General features: G+C 43.7%; 1 protein-coding gene across 3 annotated transcripts in view; it reads right to left on the bottom strand.

Moving 5' to 3' along the window:
* Nucleotides 1-7,363: 7,363 nt before the first annotated feature.
* LOC115202071 (protein FAM193A) overlaps nt 7,364-17,636 on the bottom strand; it is a 39,918-nt gene continuing 29,645 nt past the window's right edge. For all 3 annotated transcript variants that reach the window (XM_029765937.1, XM_029765938.1, XM_029765936.1), the window contains 5 exons: nt 15,238-15,424; nt 14,567-14,872; nt 13,354-14,221; nt 11,135-11,216; nt 7,364-9,200 (listed from right to left, as the gene is read on the bottom strand). In XM_029765937.1, the coding sequence (XP_029621797.1) occupies nt 9,107-9,200; nt 11,135-11,216; nt 13,354-14,221; nt 14,567-14,872; nt 15,238-15,424 (1,537 nt within the window). In that variant the 3' untranslated portion in view covers nt 7,364-9,106. The remainder of the gene's footprint in view (nt 9,201-11,134; nt 11,217-13,353; nt 14,222-14,566; nt 14,873-15,237; nt 15,425-17,636) is intronic.

Genomic DNA, 17,636 nt, shown 5'->3' on the forward strand with positions numbered 1-17,636 from the left:
TAAAGGGAACACTTAAACAACACATCCTAGATTTGAATGAAAGAAATAATCTTATTAAATACTTTTTTCTTTACATAGTTGAATGTGCTGACAACAAAATCACACAAAAATAATCAATGGAAATCCAATTTATCAACCCATGGAGGTCTGGATTTGGAGTCACACTCAAAATTAAAGTGGAAAACCACACTACAGGCTGATCCAACTTTGATGTAATGTCCTTAAAACAAGTCAAAATGAGGCTCAGTAGTGTGTGTGGCCTCCACGTGCCTGTATGACCTCCCTACAATGCCTGGGCATGCTCCTGATGAGGTGGCGGATGGTCTCCTGAGGGATCTCCTCCCAGACCTGGACTAAAGCATCCGCCAACTCCTGGACAGTCTGTGGTGCAATGTGGCGTTGGTGGATGGAGCGAGACATGATGTCCCAGATGTGCTCAATTGGATTCAGGTCTGGGGAACGGGCGGGCCAGTCCATAGCATCAATGCCTTCCTCTTGCAGGAACTGCTGACACACTCCAGCCACATGAGGTCTAGCATTGTCTTGCATTAGGAGGAACCCAGGGCCAACCGCACCAGCATATGGTCTCACAAGGGGTCTGAGGATCTCATCTCGGTACCTAATGGCAGTCAGGCTACCTCTGGTGAGCACATGGAGGGCTGTGCGGCCCCCCAAAGAAATGCTACCCCACACCATGACTGACCCACCGCCAAACCAGTCATGCTGGAGGATGTTGCAGGCAGCAGAACGTTCTCCACGGCGTCTCCAGACTCTGTCACGTCTGTCACGTGCTCAGTGTGAACCTGCTTTCATCTGTGAAGAGCACAGGGCGCCAGTGGCGAATTTGCCAATCTTGGTGTTCTCTGGCAAATGCCAAACGTCCTGCACGGTGTTGGGCTGTAAGCACAACCCCCACCTGTGGACGTCGGGCCCTCATACCACCCTCATGGAGTCTGTTTCTGACCATTTGAGCAGACACATGCACATTTGTGGCCTGCTGGAGGTCATTTTGCAGGGCTCTGGCAGTGCTTCTCCTGCTCCTCCTTGCACAAAGGCGGAGGTAGCGGTCCTGCTGCTGGGTTGTTGCCCTCCTACGGCCTCTTCCACGTCTCCTGATGTACTGGCCTGTCTCCTGGTAGCGCCTCCATGCTCTGGACACTACGCTGACAGACACAGCAAACCTTCTTGCCACAGCTCGCATTGATGTGCCATCCTGGATGAGCTGCACTACCTGAGCCACTTGTGAGGGTTGTAGACTCCGTCTCATGCTACCACTAGAGTGAAAGCACCGCCAGCATTCAAAAGTGACCAAAACATCAGCCAGGAAGCATAGGAACTGAGAAGTGGTCTGTGGTCACCACCTGCAGAACCACTCCTTTATTGGGGGTGTCTTGCTAATTGCCTATAATTTCCACCTGTTGTCTATTCCATTTGCACAACAGCATGTAAAATGTATTGTCAATCAGTGTTGCTTCCTAAGTGGACAATTTGATTTCACAGAAGTGTGATTGACTTGGTGTTACAATGTGTTGTTTAAGTGTTCCCTTTATTTTTTTGAGCAGTGTACATGGTAAAATGATAACACAGTAATGACTTTGAATTACCTGTTTGTTTCTTTCGGATTTGTAACAACAAACACCACTGGCCACCATTTGAATGGGTTGAGTTCCTAGTAAATACCTGATAAATACCAGTGGAAAAAGTAAGTGTGTAAAATAAAGTTTTTGTGAAATAGCTCTGGTTTGGCAAGCCGAAGCGATTCCCAGTGCAAAGCCACTCATGTTTGACTACATGATCCATATCAATTATCACATGATACTGCATGGGTGTGTTTCTGTGTGGAGATGGTTGATTGCGTGGTCTGTAGAAAATCTAGATGGGAAATTGGATGTTAATTGCAATATTTGAATGTCACAAACCTCAATTCAATATTCCGGCATCAAATTGTTAATCTGTTGCACTTTCCTAACCTGTTTACCAAAGTAATCGTTAATGCACAGATGCATTTATTGGATTTGAAATACATAAGCTTCTTTCTGGTTGAAGATAATGTATGAACGTTGCCTTTCGTTACTATGGTGCTATTTGTTGTACTGTATATTTTGATGTTGTTGACATGTTTTTTGTAAGTAATCTATTTTCAATTGAACCTATATATATATTCACCTATGATCTTTGTGCCTGGAAATATGTATTCACAGTATTATATACGATTGAATATTTATTGGGTCAAAATGAACATCGCCATCACGTTTTGAGGTGTCGTCTGAATCCTGGTACACAAAAGCAGTATGTTTCTCACATCCTGGTAAGATAAGACAGTGTGGGAGACAAATTCTCCATAACATGGCACCTTAAAAAAAGTGCCATTTCAGATCAGACATTTGAAACTACATTAGTATAAATTACCTCCGAACTGACACAAGTTTTATTTTTCTAGAAGCCATTGATTTATAAACATCAACATGTGATTATCTGTTTTAACCTGTTTAATGGAAAGGATATTTTTGTAATAAAAAATAAAAAATTGTTTGACCAATCATGTGGAGTGTTTGTGATACAAACCAGACAACATCTCAGCTTGAGGAACTTTTGTTGGATTTTTGTTTGCTTGGTGGATAACTGCTTGTCACATTATAGTAGGGGGTGCAGAGTCAGGAGGAGTGAGAGTGTGAGACAGCGAGAGGCTCTGACCATAGATCAACCATTGAAACTCAGGTCCCACAGGACCCAAGTGTGTGTGTGTGTGTGTGTGTGTGCGTATGCGCGCTCGTATGTGTGCATTTGTGTGACTGTGTACGTTCCTTGTCTGACTGTGTGTATGTTTGTACACACTTTGGAAAACCCCTTCCCAGAGTAGCCTGAATGGGCATGCTGTCCTGTGTGTCAGTGCCACATTCCCAGCTGTCCTGTGTGGCTGAAGTGAACACAGCAAGGGGACTAGAGACCAGTGAGACAGAGGCTCTGGTTACATCCTGCTCCTAACTACTGATTTGGGATCAGTTGTCTTGACTAGTTCTCAATGAAATCATTTTGAGCTAAACAACACAAGTACAGGACCAGTTGTTACAGGTACAATATGGTCGCAGGGAACTGGACATTCCCAGTTAGAAAGTCGTTATTTAAAGGGGTGGCAGATGAAGCACCAAACAAGGTCTTTGTGTGTGTGTGTATTGTCCATGCATTTCTGTGTTAGAGACACTAAAGTAGCAGGTCCCCAGATCATTAAGCTCCATTGCTTGTTTTTTTATTTAGTGGGTAGATCAGCTTTAATATTGCAGAGCTCCATTGTTATTGGAGTCCCAGTTTATCTTGAAAGAGAGAGAGTTCCATGTCACACTGTTCTGTGTTCTGGTATGATTAGAACACAATTTAAAAACCTACTCAATTATTTTGCAGTTCAGAGGTATAGGTGTTACTTTGTTTTTTTGTACCTTTCTATATTTGTATTGACGATTAGGCTAGTGTATTATGGCTGATATTGATATAGTGTATTATGACTGCCTACGGAGGATTATAGTGTCACATACAGTATATACAATATGTTTTTTTAAGTCTGTAATAGGTATTACTGTTGTAATATTGTACAATGACACTTCAATAGGATTTTAAATTCTATACTTCTAAACTCTAAAAAGTGTCCTTTTAACAGCCTTTAATAACTATATCCTATATAGAAGTAGAGTACAGACACGAGGTCACTCTTGCTGTACAGATGCAGATGGGGCCTCACTTATAGGAACTGTGACTTCCTACAAGAAAGGCCTCTCTAATTGTGTCAAGGGACTATAGCAGCTGAAAGAGATAGAAACTCCATCAGAAGTTTCAAAGTCCTCCGAAGAGCTAAGTCACAGACTATGTTCCAAATGGCACTCTATTCCCTATATAGTGCACTATTCCCTCAAAATTAATGCACTAAATAGGTAATAGGGTGTCATGTGAGACTCAGCCACAGTCTTGAGATGACATAGCATGCCGCATGCTCACATACTCATATGCAGTCTGGGGAAGATGTTTGCGGTTGGACCAGTTCCTATCATTCTCACACATTTACATCTGTTCAGTAAAAAAGAGGGTGATTCTATGACAAATTTAGTTCAAGAATTCAATTGGTTGTGTTTCAGATTGTAGCTTTGTACAGCAATCCTTATTTGACTGTTGCATAAGACCCACACACACATAGTATCACACACACACACACGGCCCCCAAATAAGCTATGGTTGGGGTTGACAGGAATTCCCCCGCAAACACCTACACAACTGTACGGTTGGTCTATATGTGAACACACACACACACACACACACAGCCCACCTGTATGGAGTGGAAAAATGTGGTGTCACAAATCCCTTTTGCTGTACTCAGCGACCTTTTAATAGAAACAATGGCTGACTACCTACATTTACAAATCCATGAATTTCAAGTCAGATGACGTGGCAAAACAGTTCCTGGCGCCACTATGTTTCTGTTAACCGGGTGTCTACGAGATCTGTCCAAGTCATGCATTTTTTCAGCAATGGGAAAACTTAGCCTGACACTTATCTAGACAGACTACAGAATGGATAAAAGTGGCCTTTAATCTCATGTGTATCCAAAAAGAATGGGAAATTCCCATAAAGGGAATTCCCAACACGCACTGTACCAATGCTCTCTGGTTCACTTGAAAGTGGAGCGTGGCAGCTCTATACTTGGGAGCTGTAGATCATTATTAGTTATAGGGGGGTGGAGGTGGTTTGTATTATTGCCACTTTCCTTTGTTCGTTTATTTTATAAGAAAGGCCAGTTCATTGGCTTAGAGTGGTTTGCCACTTGCTGGTACAAAACGCCATTGTGGAGTATAAAAATGAACCCCCTCCCTACTGATTACAAGCTACAGGCAACCTTCAGGTCTGATCCCCTCTTGGGGCGGCTACCTGCCGCCCCATGACTGTAAGTTGCTTTGGATAAAAGGGTCTGCTAAATGGCATATATTATGTATCATACATGTTCATTTTCATTAACTTTGGACACCGAGGGATTCCTGTAAAAGGAAATAAATAATACTTTCATCAATGTATTCATGTATAATTTAAATTATGTTTCACAAATACCAGAACAAATGTTAATGTCCTTGTCTAGTTCAGGTAGTCTTTCTTGTATGCCCTCGCTTATTCAAAAGCAGATGTCCGTTCTTACATCGTTGGTGACTGATAGCAAACACACTGTACAGGCAGGCAGTCAGTTGGTCAGCTATTCATTACAGAAATAAACAATGACTAATTTCAGCTGTGCTGTCTCTTCAATCCATAATGTTTTTACTTCTCTCTGATGAAAATTTCCCGCATTTCTTTCATCCGACAAATGTGTATGAATAGTGACTATTCATTGTGAAACCCATCTGTGATAAAAAACAGTTGATCCTTGAAAAATATGAGGAAGCAAGCAATAAGGGAGAATGTCCTACAGTTAAGGTCATTGTTACTCAATTCCTCTTCCTCTCTTGAAATGTTTGATTAAGTCACTCCAATTTGTTTTACATTTATATTTTAGTCACTTGGCAGACGCTCTTATCCAGAGTGATTTACATTAGCGCATTAATCTTAATCTAGGTGAGACAACATATGATAATCTTAGCAAGTACATTTACCCTCAACAAAGTAGTTATCATCAAAGTAGGAAAAGACAAGTGCTGTGGGATTTATTTAAGATACTCTTTAAAGAGGTAGGTAGTTAAGAGTTAAGTTCATGGGGGATAATACATCAAAAAGGCTCATACACGCTTATAACAAGTTATAAAGCCTTATACCTGTCAGTTTTAAGTAGGTGTTAATCTGCCTCACAGGAAGTCTGCCTCACAGGAAGTACATACTGGTTATTGTGTGACTGACCTCATTCCTGTGTGAACCCTTAGTGTAAATGTGCAGTACCTCATACAGTAAAACAGAGAGCTATTCTACCTAATAACTAGTTTGTCTAGCTATTCATATGGAAATGAGCTCAGATCAAGCACTGTTGAATTCATCTCGCTTGGTGTCATGTGACATCGAGGGTGCTTGCTCAACCGCGCACTGTGGCGCTTGCCAGGATGCTAAACAAAAATCAAAGGAAGTTTAGAAGATGACAGATAGCCTCAAAAAGTTCCCTTTTTGTAGGTGTCATTTGAAAGAGAAAATAAAATGAATGGGGGTTGCCATTGGGGGCTAAAAATCATGTGGTTTGTCATTTCAAGAGCACATCCTCCTGGGCCCCCTATGAATGTGCACTGCATTCATTTTAGGTATGTTAAACTGAACATACAGTGCCTTCAGAAAGTATTCATACCCATTGAGTTATTCCACATTTTGTTGTGCGACAGTCTTAATTCTGTTAGCCTTTCTGGATAAGTCTCTAAGAGCTTTGCACACCTGGGTTGTACATTATTTGCCCATTATTCTTTTCAAAATTCTTCAAGCTCCGTCATTGCTAGACAACCATTGGTTGTTGATCATTGCTAGACAATTTAAGTCTTGCCATAGATTTTCAAGCAGATTTAAGTTAAAACAGTAACTCAGGAACATTCACTGTCTTCTTGGTAAGCAACTCCAGCGTAGATTTGTCCTTGTGTTTTAGGTTATTGTCCTGCTGAAAGGTGAATTCATCTCCGTGTCTGGTGGAAAGCAGACTGAACCAGGTTTTCCTCTAGGATTTTTCCTGTGCTTAGGTCCATTCTGTTTATTTTCTTATCCTGAAAAACTCCCCAGTCCTTAACAATTACAAGCATGCCTATAACATGATGCAGCCACCACTATGCTTGAAAATATGGAGTGGTACTCAGTAATGTGTTACTGGAATCACCACAAACACTGTATTAACAAAAAGTTAATTGCTTTGCCATTTTTTGCAGTATTACTTTAGTGCTTTGTTGAAAACAGGATACATGTTTTGTAATATGTGTTATTCTGTACAGGCTTCCTTCTTTTCCCTCTGTCAATTAAGTTAGTATTGTAGAGTAACTACAATGTTGTTGAGCCATCCTCAGTCTTCTATCACATCAATTAAACTCTAAATGTTTTAAAGTCACCATTGGCTTCATGGTGAAATCCTTGAGCAATTAACACTTATTTTTACTGCACAGAGTGAGTCCATGCAAATTAAGAACATTTTTACTCCTGAACTTTAGGCTTTCTATAAAAAAGGGGTTGAATACTTGACTCAAGATATTTCAGCTATTCATTTAATTAATTTGTAATACATTTCCAAAAACTATTCCACTTTGTCATTATGGGACATTTTGTGTAGGCCAGTGACAATTTTTGTTTAAATTTAATCAATTTTAAATTCAGGATGAAATGTGTAAAAAGTCAAGGGTGTGAATACTTTCTGAAGGCACGTTCACACAGATTACATTTAGAGTAAATACAATTTAATAAGAATATAATAAGAGGGTCAGACAACGCCAACAGTGTCATACATTAGTTTGGTATGTGGGCATCTAGGACCTTCATTTCTACCAGACTACCACGTCATTCCACGAACACACATCACCCATTTACCGTCCAAGAAAAAACCTTCAATTTCATAACACCGTCATCAACCACGTTTTCCCCAGAGTTCTGTGAGTATCGAGGAGCCAGAGCGACTTATGTTCTTCTAGAGGACTGAGGGCAAATAACACAGACTCACATTTCACCACTGACTGTCATGATAGTCAAGTCAGCCCCTTACCTTATCAGTCACTGCTACGAGAACATGGGGTCCCACAGGACTCAGTCATAGCTCCACTACTGATTGATACAATCAGTGGTAAAGATCCAGGAAAGCACACGGTACTCCACGTGACTCACTGTCCCGTCGTCTAGTGTGGCTGCACACCCCAAATGGAGAAGCATCAGTGATGTCTTTATATGCCAAACATTCCCTGAGAGCACAACCAGTAAATATGAATCACCTTGAGGAGGACGGTAATGGTGAACAGTTAGTCACTTAGTATTGAGGGGATGATAGTCTCTAGAATCTATTTTGGTGTATAATGTACGGATGGACATGATTTCCAATCTCCACCAGAGGAGGTCCATCCAGGTACGAAGGTGAGAATGGACCCCCCCTATACATTTGGGGAAAATGTAAAATTACAAAAAAAAAATACTCCTAAATTAAACTACACTAAATATACCCCCCCACACTGCATTAAAGATGCACCACCAAGGAAATAAGCACAGACAAGACACACATCCTGCCATACTACTGTATTCCATCTTTCAAAAAAGAAAGATAAGACTTTAATATTACTTAACAATATGTTAAAAGGTAGCCAGTTTGGCTTCAGTGTTAATACAATATACACTCTATAACAGATTGATAGTGTGCATTGTTCTTTTCTTCAATTTCATTCTGAAAGTATTGTGATACAAGCTGGATACAAGTCAAAAATAGGAAAGAAAAACTAACTGGTACACTTTTACTTACCGGTTTTGTTAAATGGAACTGAAAAAAAAATCAATAAAAAAGAACATTGTCAAGTATTAAGCCAAGTTCCTCTCAGTGAAGTGAAGGTTGTTGGGGCAGAGGGGAGAGTGCGGCAGACCATGCCCATTCCCTTGTCAGTTAACTGAATGAGATGCCGTGCTAGGAATCGTGGGTAACAAGGGGATAGTAAGCCACAGTAACTGAATGAAAGGCTTTACTTCATTAGATATATCTCTTTTTCTCCTAATTCTTTCCATGTGTGTCTGTTTTCAGAAGGCATACATAGTAAGCATCTTTTGACTACGAATCAGAAAAAAAAAAGAGAAAATGAATTTCAGAACATGGCTTTAAGTCAAGAGAAATGCCCCTCAGACTAAAAGCACACAAACAAGCAATAAAAACAAAACCAGGTAGAGAGTAGCATTTTGTAATTTTTCTTGTGTGTCATTTAATTGAAAAAAATAAAATAAAATTCTCTCTCAAGAGTTCTGCTTGAGGATCAGACCAGAGGATGGGTTCATGGTAGAACCGCACAGACACAAGGAACAAGGCAGCGTGGGTGGGCACAGCAGGGCTAGGTGATGACGGGGTCCGTGATAGCAGTTTGCATTGGGGGGGGGGGGGTGGGGGGGGCTGATTGCTTCCTGCCACAGTCTCTTTTTCTTTGCCCTATGAGAGGTCCAATCAGTGGGCGGCGAACGTTGCTTTCTTCAAGCTAAAGTTGGACCAGTTGATGGACAGCCGTTGTCGGGTCTGCCTGGCGGAATCCAAGCAGAACCTGGGGAGGGAGGGAGAGAGATGGGGAGTTAAAGATCTACTCTATGCAACGTTTTCCACTAGGGACATTTGGAGGAGGGAAGTACACTCAAGCTAACTACCAATTATCTCTCCTTCCTCCTGAAGTGTGCATTTGTTCACTTCCCTTCACTGATTTGAAAGGTATTATATTTATGTATTTATGAGAAGTAGTGAACAAGTGCACACTTCAGGGGAAAATTGATATTATTGGGGCGCACCAGTAGTCCTCTCCACACCCACAAGCATAAGCTTAGGAATACAAGTCATTTCTTAATATTTTTGGGGGATTTAATGAGAAATGTATTCACATAATAGATTATGCATAAACTCAGCAACAACAAAAAAACGTTCCTTTTTCAGGACCCTGTCTTTCAAAGATAATTTGTAAAAATCCAAATAACTTCCCAGATCTTCATTGTAAAGGGTTTAAACACTGTTTCCCATGCTTGTTCAATGAACCATAAACAATTCATGAACATGAACCTGTGGAACGGTCGTTAAGACACTAACAGCTTACAGAAGATTGACAATTAAGGTCACAGTTATGAAAACGTAGGACACTAAAAAGAGGCCTTTCTACTGACTCTAAAAAACACGAAAAGAAAGATGCCCAGGGTCCCTGCTCATCTGCGTGAACGTGCCTTAGGCATGCTGCAAGGAGGCATGAGGACTGCAGATGTGGCCAGGGCAATAAATTGCTATGTCCGCGCTGTGAGACGCCGAAGACAGTGCTACAAGGAGACAAGACGGACAGCTGATCGTCCTCGCAGTGGCAGACCAAGTGTAACAACACCTGCACAGGATCGGTACATCCGAACATCACACCTGCGGGACAGGCATAGGATGGCAAAAACAACTGCCCGAATTACATCAGGAACGCACAATCCCTCTATCAGTGCTCAGACGGTCCGCAATAGGCTGAGAGGCTGGACTGAGGGCTTGTAGGCCTGTTGTAAGGCAGGTCCTCACCAGACATCACCGGCAACAACGTCGCCTAGGGGCACAAACCCACCGTCGCTGGACCAGACAGGACTGGCAAAAAGTGCTCTTCACTGACGAGTTTCGTCTCACCAGGGGTGATGGTCGGATTCGTGTTTATAATTGAAGGAATGAGCGTTACACCGAGGCCTGTACTCTGGTCTGCGGCAGTGTCACAGCATCATCGGACTGAGCTTGTTGTCATTGCAGGCAACCTCAATGCTGTGCGTTACAGGGAAGACATCCTCCTCCCTCATGTGGTACCCTCCCTGCAGGCTCATCCTGACATGACCCTCCAGTATGACAATGCCACCAGCCATACTGCTCGTTCTGTGCGTGATTTCCTGCAAGACAGGAATGTCAGTGTTCTGCCATGGCCAGCGAAGGGCCCGGATCTCAATCCCATTGAGCACATCTGGGACCTGTTGGATCGGAGGGTGAGGGCTAGGGCCATTCCCCCCAGAATTGTCCGGGAACTTGCAGGTGCCTTGGTGGAAGAGTGGGGTAACATTTCACAGCAAGAACTGGCAAATCTGGTGCAGTCCACAAGGAGATGCACTGCAGTACTTTATGCAGCTGGTGGCCACACCAGATACTGACTTACTTTTGACCCCCCCTTTGTTCAGGGACACATTATTCCATTTCTGTTAGTCACGTCTGTGGAACTTGTTCAGATTGTCTCAGTTGTTGAATCTTATGTTCATACAAATATTTACACATGTTAAGTTTGCTGAAAATAAACAGTTGACAGTGAGGACGTTTATTGTTTTGCTGAGTATATAAACCATCCAGCTTCACTTCAAGCCAGATTCAATTTAAAAATACTTCGCAGCTAAGCTTTCGGACAGATGGTTTAAGCATTTTTTTCTTTAAACAAAGTTTTATGGAGTCAATGCAAAGCAAGAGTCATTTGAGTGAATAGAATTAGGCCCGTACCTTTTGAAATACTCCACCTCCCTCTCAGTCTCGTCCATGTCAGTACTGTCCAGATCAATGTCTTTGGGCAGGAAAACGTCATCTGCAATAAGAGAACACTCGGTCACAAAATGCCAAGTTAACAATTGTAAATGTATGTTTCACATTGTCCCCGTCTCAATATGACTGGATGTTGTATGTTGCACTTCTGCAGCCCTGAAACTAACCAGCCTACAGGGATAAATAAAACTGCACAGCAACTCCAAAGCAACTCGCCCAAGCCTTCCCCATTTCTCCTTCTCCCAAATCCAGTCAGCTGATGTTCTGAAAGAGCTGCAAAATCTGGACCCCTACAAATCAGCTGGGCTAGACAACCTGGACCCTTTCTTTCTAAAATGATCAGCCCAAATTGTCGCAACCCCTATTACTAGCCTGTTCAACCTCTCGCGTCATCTGAGATTCCCAAAGATTGGAAAGCAGCTGCGGTCATCCCCCTCTTCAAAGGGGGGACACACTCTTGACCCAAACTGCTACAGACCTAAATCTATCCTACCCTGCCTTTCTAAAGTCTTAAAAAGCCAAGTCAACAAACAGATTACCGACCATTTTGAATCCCACCGCACCTTCTCCGCTATGCAATCTGGTTTCAGAGCTAGTCATGGGTGCACCTCAGCCACGCTCAAGGTCCTAAACGATATCTTAACCGCCATTGATAAGAAACAATACTGTGCTGCCGTATTCATTGACCTGGCCATGGCTTTCGACTCTGTCAATCACCACATCCTCATCGGCAGACTCAATAGCCTTGGTTTCTCAAATGATTGCCTCGCCTGGTTCACCAACTACATCTCCAATATAGAGTTCAGTGTCAAATCGGAGGGCCTGTTGTCCAGGCCTCTGGCAGTCTCTATGGGGATGCCACAGGGTTCAATTCTTGGGCCGACTCTTTTCTCTGTATAAATCAATGTCGCTCTTGCTGCTGGTGAGTCTCTGATCCACCTCTACGCAGACGACACCGTTCTGTATACTTCTGGCCCTTCTTTGGACACCGTGTTAACAACCCTCCAGACGAGCTTCAGTGCCATACAACTCTCCTTCCGTGGCCTCCAACTGCTCTTAAATACAAGTAAAACTAAATGCATGCTCTTCAACCGATCGTGGCCTGCACCTGCCCGCCCGTCCAGCATCACTACTCTGGACGGTTCTGACTTAGAATATGTGGACAACTACAAATACCTAGGTGTCTGGTTAGACTAAACTCTCCTTCCAGACTCGCATCAAACATCTCCAATCCAAAGTTAAATCTAGAATTGGCTTCCTATTTCGCCACAAAGCATCTTTCACTCATGCTGCCAAACATACCTTCATAAAACTGACCATCCTACCGATCCTCGACTTCGGCGATGTCATTTACAAAATAGCCTCCAATACCCTACTCAATAAATTGGATGCAGTCTGTCACCAAAGCTCCATATACTACCCACCACTGCGACCTGTACGCTCTCGTTGGCTGGCCCTCGCTTCATACTCGTCGCCAAACCCACTGGCTCCAGGTCATCTACAAGACCCTGCTAGGTAAAGTTCCCCCTTATCTCAGCTCGCTGGTCACCATAGCAGCACCCACCTGTATCACGCGCTCCAGCAGGTATCTCTCTCTGGTCATCCCCCAAAGCCAATTCCTCTTTCGGCCGCCTCTCCTTCCAGTTCTCTGCTGCCAATGATTGGAATGAACTACAAAAATCTCTAAAACTGGAAACACTTACCTCCCTCACTAGCTTTAAGCACCAGCTGTCAGAGCAGCTCACAGATTACTGCACCTGTACATAGCCCATCTATAATTTATCCCAAACAACTACCCCTTCCCCTACTGTATTTATTCATTTAGCTCCTTTGCACCCCATTATTTCTATTTCTACTTTGCACTTTTTTCCACTGCAAATCTACCATTCGTGTTTTACTTGTTATATTGTATTTACTTTGCCACCATGGCCTTTTTTGCCTTTACCTCCCTTATATCACCTCATTTGCTCACTTTGTATATAGACTTATTTTTCTACTATATTATTGACTGTATGTTTGTTTTACTCCATGTGTAACTCTGTGTTGTTGTATGTGTCAAACTGCTTGCTTTATCTTGGCCAGGTCGCAATTGTAAATGAGAACTTGTTCTCAACTTGCCTACCTGGTTAAATAAAGGTGAAATAAATAAAAAATAACCTAGCAGAGCATAGCATGCTGACCTATTGAGTTGTTCATCTTGTCAGCCTTCTTTTTCTTGTTCTTCTTGGACTTGGCCTTGGGCTGGGGGGATTCTGCACTGAGGGGTTTGCCGTTCTGCTGGGGCTGCTCCGTCTGCGAGGCAGGGGGTGGGGAGGGCTCCATCAAGGGTCCGCTCCTCTCCTCTTTCGCCTGGCTCACCGACTGCTGATGGTGCTGCCTTTTCCCGTTGCTCCTCTCCTCCTTCCTGGGTCCCGGTGCCAGAGGGGCGACCGGATCTTCTGCGGGAGGCCTGGGTCGGGTCACTTTGACGTCTGGTGGTTGTTGTGGTGTACCGTTGGTGGTGGTCGCCTCTGGCGTTTTCTTGACCATCGTAGTCTCGCTGGCGGATTGTCCGATTTGCTGCTGCTGTTTTGGCTTGGCTTTGCCATTGGCCTCTGTCGGTTGGCGTGCAGCGGAGGTGCCGTTGAGAAGGAAGGGGGCTGGGGAGTTGGGGGCATTTTGGGTGAAAGTAGGGGCTTTCTCCCTGCTGCTCTTTGGGCTGTGCTGTGAGGGGGGAGGCTGGGGCCGGGGCTGGGGTCGGTGCTCCACTCGAGGATCCTTGTGGCCAGGGAGGCGCATGAGGCTGTGCAGGAGCTGGCTCTTGCCGTTGCGGAGGTTATCCAGGACGTTCTGGGCCGTCTGTTTGAGGGGCTGGGGGTTGTTCTGAGGTACGGGGGCAGGGAGCGGGGTGGCGAGCTCCTTGGCCTTCTCCTTTTTCTTCTTGGCGGCGCGGAGGTGCTGTAACTCTTGCAGCCGGAGGAGTTCCCGTTGGAGGGCCTCCTCCTCCTCCCGACGCCGCCGCTCCTGCTGCTCGCGGACCTCCGCCTCCAGACGCACCTTCTCCTCCATCTGAGACACACACAGACAGACAGACACAGTTCATATCCAGTTGGTCCTTTGCTTCATTTAGTAACAACTAAAAAAAAACTATGGTTTGAACCAACTCCCCTTTTCAACTAATTCCTTTGCACCAATGTTAAAATTAAACCTTGAAGGGTTAGTTCAGCCCAAAATCAAATACTAAAACATATAATGTGTGGATTATCAGCGCAACTATAAACCACTTTTGAGGTCAAAATGCCTGGGGTGAACTATTACTTTAAAGTGCACTTTAATGACACCACTGTCATCTAAACAAAAAGGGGTAACACTTGAAACACCTTCAAAATGTTGTAAAACTCTTTAAATCACTACCTTCTTCTGTTTGTGGCGGGCCCGCTTGGCGGCCTTGGAGCTGGAGGTGGGCTTGTTGTCGCTGGCGCTGTTGATAAACTGCAGCAGGTCCTCCACCCGCCGATGGTCCTCCACCCGCCGGGGGTCCTCCACCCGCCGGGGGTCCTCCACCCGCCGGGGGTCCTCCATGCCGTCGGCGGCGCTGTCACGCTCCACCACGGCTTGCTGCTCCTCCCTCTTGGGCTGCTCCTCCTTCCGCTTGGTCAGACGTAGGCGCAGCTTCTCTCGCATTTCCGCGTAGTTGCGGCTGGTGGGCGCCGCCGGGGGCTAGGGGAGGAAACAAGGAAATAGGGTTAGATTATTCTAGTAGATTGAGTTGAATTGTGTGTTGAATATCAGAGCCCTCAATACTATCTGGGGTGAGTTACCCCCATACAATGTAAAATGTGTCGGGGACCTAATCAAAAGTTCTATTGAAAGTGCCAGCTCTCTAGACTAGGCCCGTTCAGCTGCTGGTTAGACAGTGTCCAACAGGCCATTCTAGTAAAGATTTAGATATTGTATTCTACATAATGTCAGTCTATATCACTAAACACTATTACAGACTTTTGTTTCTGACTTTTCTGCAAGTTGATACATAGTAATATACTAATATTAGTACATGAGTATATGCGGGTGCGTGCGTGTCTCACCCCGCCGTGGCCAAAGAACTCGCAGTAGCAGCAGTCGCAGTACTTCCCTTCCTTCTGGTTGGTGGAGGTGGAGGTGGAGGAGCTGTGCTCCGAGCAGCTGTCCTCGTCCTGGCTCTCCTCCCCGTCGTAGCCCTGGTGGTCGTACGCCCCGTTTCCATCGCATCGGTGGCCCTCACACTCGGGGTCACTAGAAGGGGTCAAACGCCAAGGTCAAAATGTCAATGTCATGCCAATATGTAGTAGTTGAAGCCCCGGTAGGTGAATTTCACCCAATAAATATCTGAACTTTCTGTACTGTCAAATAAAGCGCTTCCAATTGAATGCATTTATTTTTCCAGAAGGAACTTCAGTTGTGACAAGTCGGATAAGACAAAGATCTATAGTAAACATATAACCAGCAACATTCACACATGACTGATACAAATGCTTACAAGGTATACGCAAGATAAATGTGGGGCACAAATATCTACTTCATTAAAGAGCTGTGCTATACAAGTAAAACATACTGTAATACATTTTTCACTTAAAAGCCGTACTGATACCGATACAAAACTGTTAGTAGCGCTCTTGGTTTTAAGAAGTAAAAGACCTGAGCCTGTTCCCTGATGGCAGTACTGCATATTGGTTGTCCAGTGGATGTGTAAGATCCACAATTATTTCTTTACCCTTCTTATGTGTGAGCTCTTTGGAAATATAGGAGAGCCTTTTACCTTCTCCCTACAATCTTACCACTGACCTGCACAACTCTCTCTAGGGTATTCTGACTTGCCCATGTGAGGGAGCCAAACCAGGCAACTAGACTAAATGTTAAGACAGGCTCAATAAAACAATCTGTAAAATGACAAACAGATTTAACATCAGGCCTTCTAAGTTTACAAAGGAAGTACAGTCTGGATTGGTGTTTAGATAACACTGGCCCAAAGTTGGCTCCTAAGTTCAGCTTGTTGTTTACTATTGTACTGATGGTGATTGACTTGGAGCAATCAGCTCGACGGCCGCTTCCTAAAGTCTATGATTAGGTCTTTGGATTTCAGCACCAGAGGTCAAACTTGTCCACTGTAGACTGAATCAGGTCATCAGAAGTGCCAAGATTGGCAGTGTCATCTGAGTATTTTATGTACTGTATGTTCTCTCAGGGCAGGTGCTCCTACAGTCATCCGTATAGTGTAACCAGGACAGATGATTGAGCCCTATGCTGCACTCACAGTTGAAGCTCACCAATGGTGGTCTATTTGACGAAAAATATAAAATCCACAGAATTATCCAGGCATAGGACTTAACAAGGTGTAGTACAGTAGGAACACAAGAACATCGTCCACTTTTCATTATGACAGGCGTTAATGCAACAAGGTGGTAATCGCCGAGGACAGCAGAGCGGATCTTCTTGGGCACTGGAAGTACGATGGATGATTTCCACAGGGCTGGTACTGTATGCTCCCTCAGTGAGCGATTGAACAGCTCACAGAACACACCTGACAATTCCTTGTGGCAGGAATTCAGTTGCTGATGTTATCTGGGGCAGTGGCTTTGTTTACTGACATTAGATTTAACACCCTATCAACGTATGCTTCCTCTATAACCAAATCAGCTTCCCTTGTGCTAAAGATACAAATTCACACAACAGCTCATCCTCCTCAGTACTGAAGTCCAGACTATCAAACCTAGAATAAAAAGTGTTCAGACTCTTGGAAAACTCAATGCAATGTTCTTTTGATTGGACATTGAGCTGATTGGACATTGAGGTTTTAGGCCCTTCCAAGTACCCCTCATCTTTCCATCCTGGAATAGTCCTTCACCCTTCTCTTTGTAACCCTTTTTGCTTATTTTATTGGTCTGTTCAGCTTCAGCTGAATACGCTTTGATTCCATCCCTATTACCAGAGGAAAATGCTATTTATTTTCTAATTTAATGTTGTTTTCAGTTCCTTTGTAATGCAGGGCATATTATTTGAAAACACTTTTTGAAGAGACCACTGTTTCCTCACAAAAATGTATATAATCAGACAAAGCCTCTAAAGTCTCATCCAGTGTGACATTTTCTGAGAACAGTCCAAATCTGTACTGTCAAAGCAGTCTCGCAGCACTGCCCTGTATGTTTCATTCCACTGTTTGACTGATTTATAGACCATTCCCTCGCTCTGTAGTTTAGTTCGGTAGACTGGAATGAGGTGTACTGCATTATGATTATGCAAATTTAATAGACTGGTGTTTTACTACCCCTTGTTGCACATGTAACATATTGCTGATAAGAAGGAAGAGTCATTTTGAGAGTACAGCTGTTGAAATCACAGTTTTACTAAAACCGGGGAGGCCGCTGATTTTGACTATGCGCTGCACGCAAGAAGTGATAACATCTGCAGTGCAAGTAACATTGGCTGTGGGTAGTACATAGACAAGACT

The sequence above is a fragment of the Salmo trutta genome, chromosome 11 (assembly GCF_901001165.1).
Source record: "Salmo trutta chromosome 11, fSalTru1.1, whole genome shotgun sequence".
Taxonomy (NCBI): Eukaryota; Metazoa; Chordata; class Actinopteri; order Salmoniformes; family Salmonidae; genus Salmo; species Salmo trutta.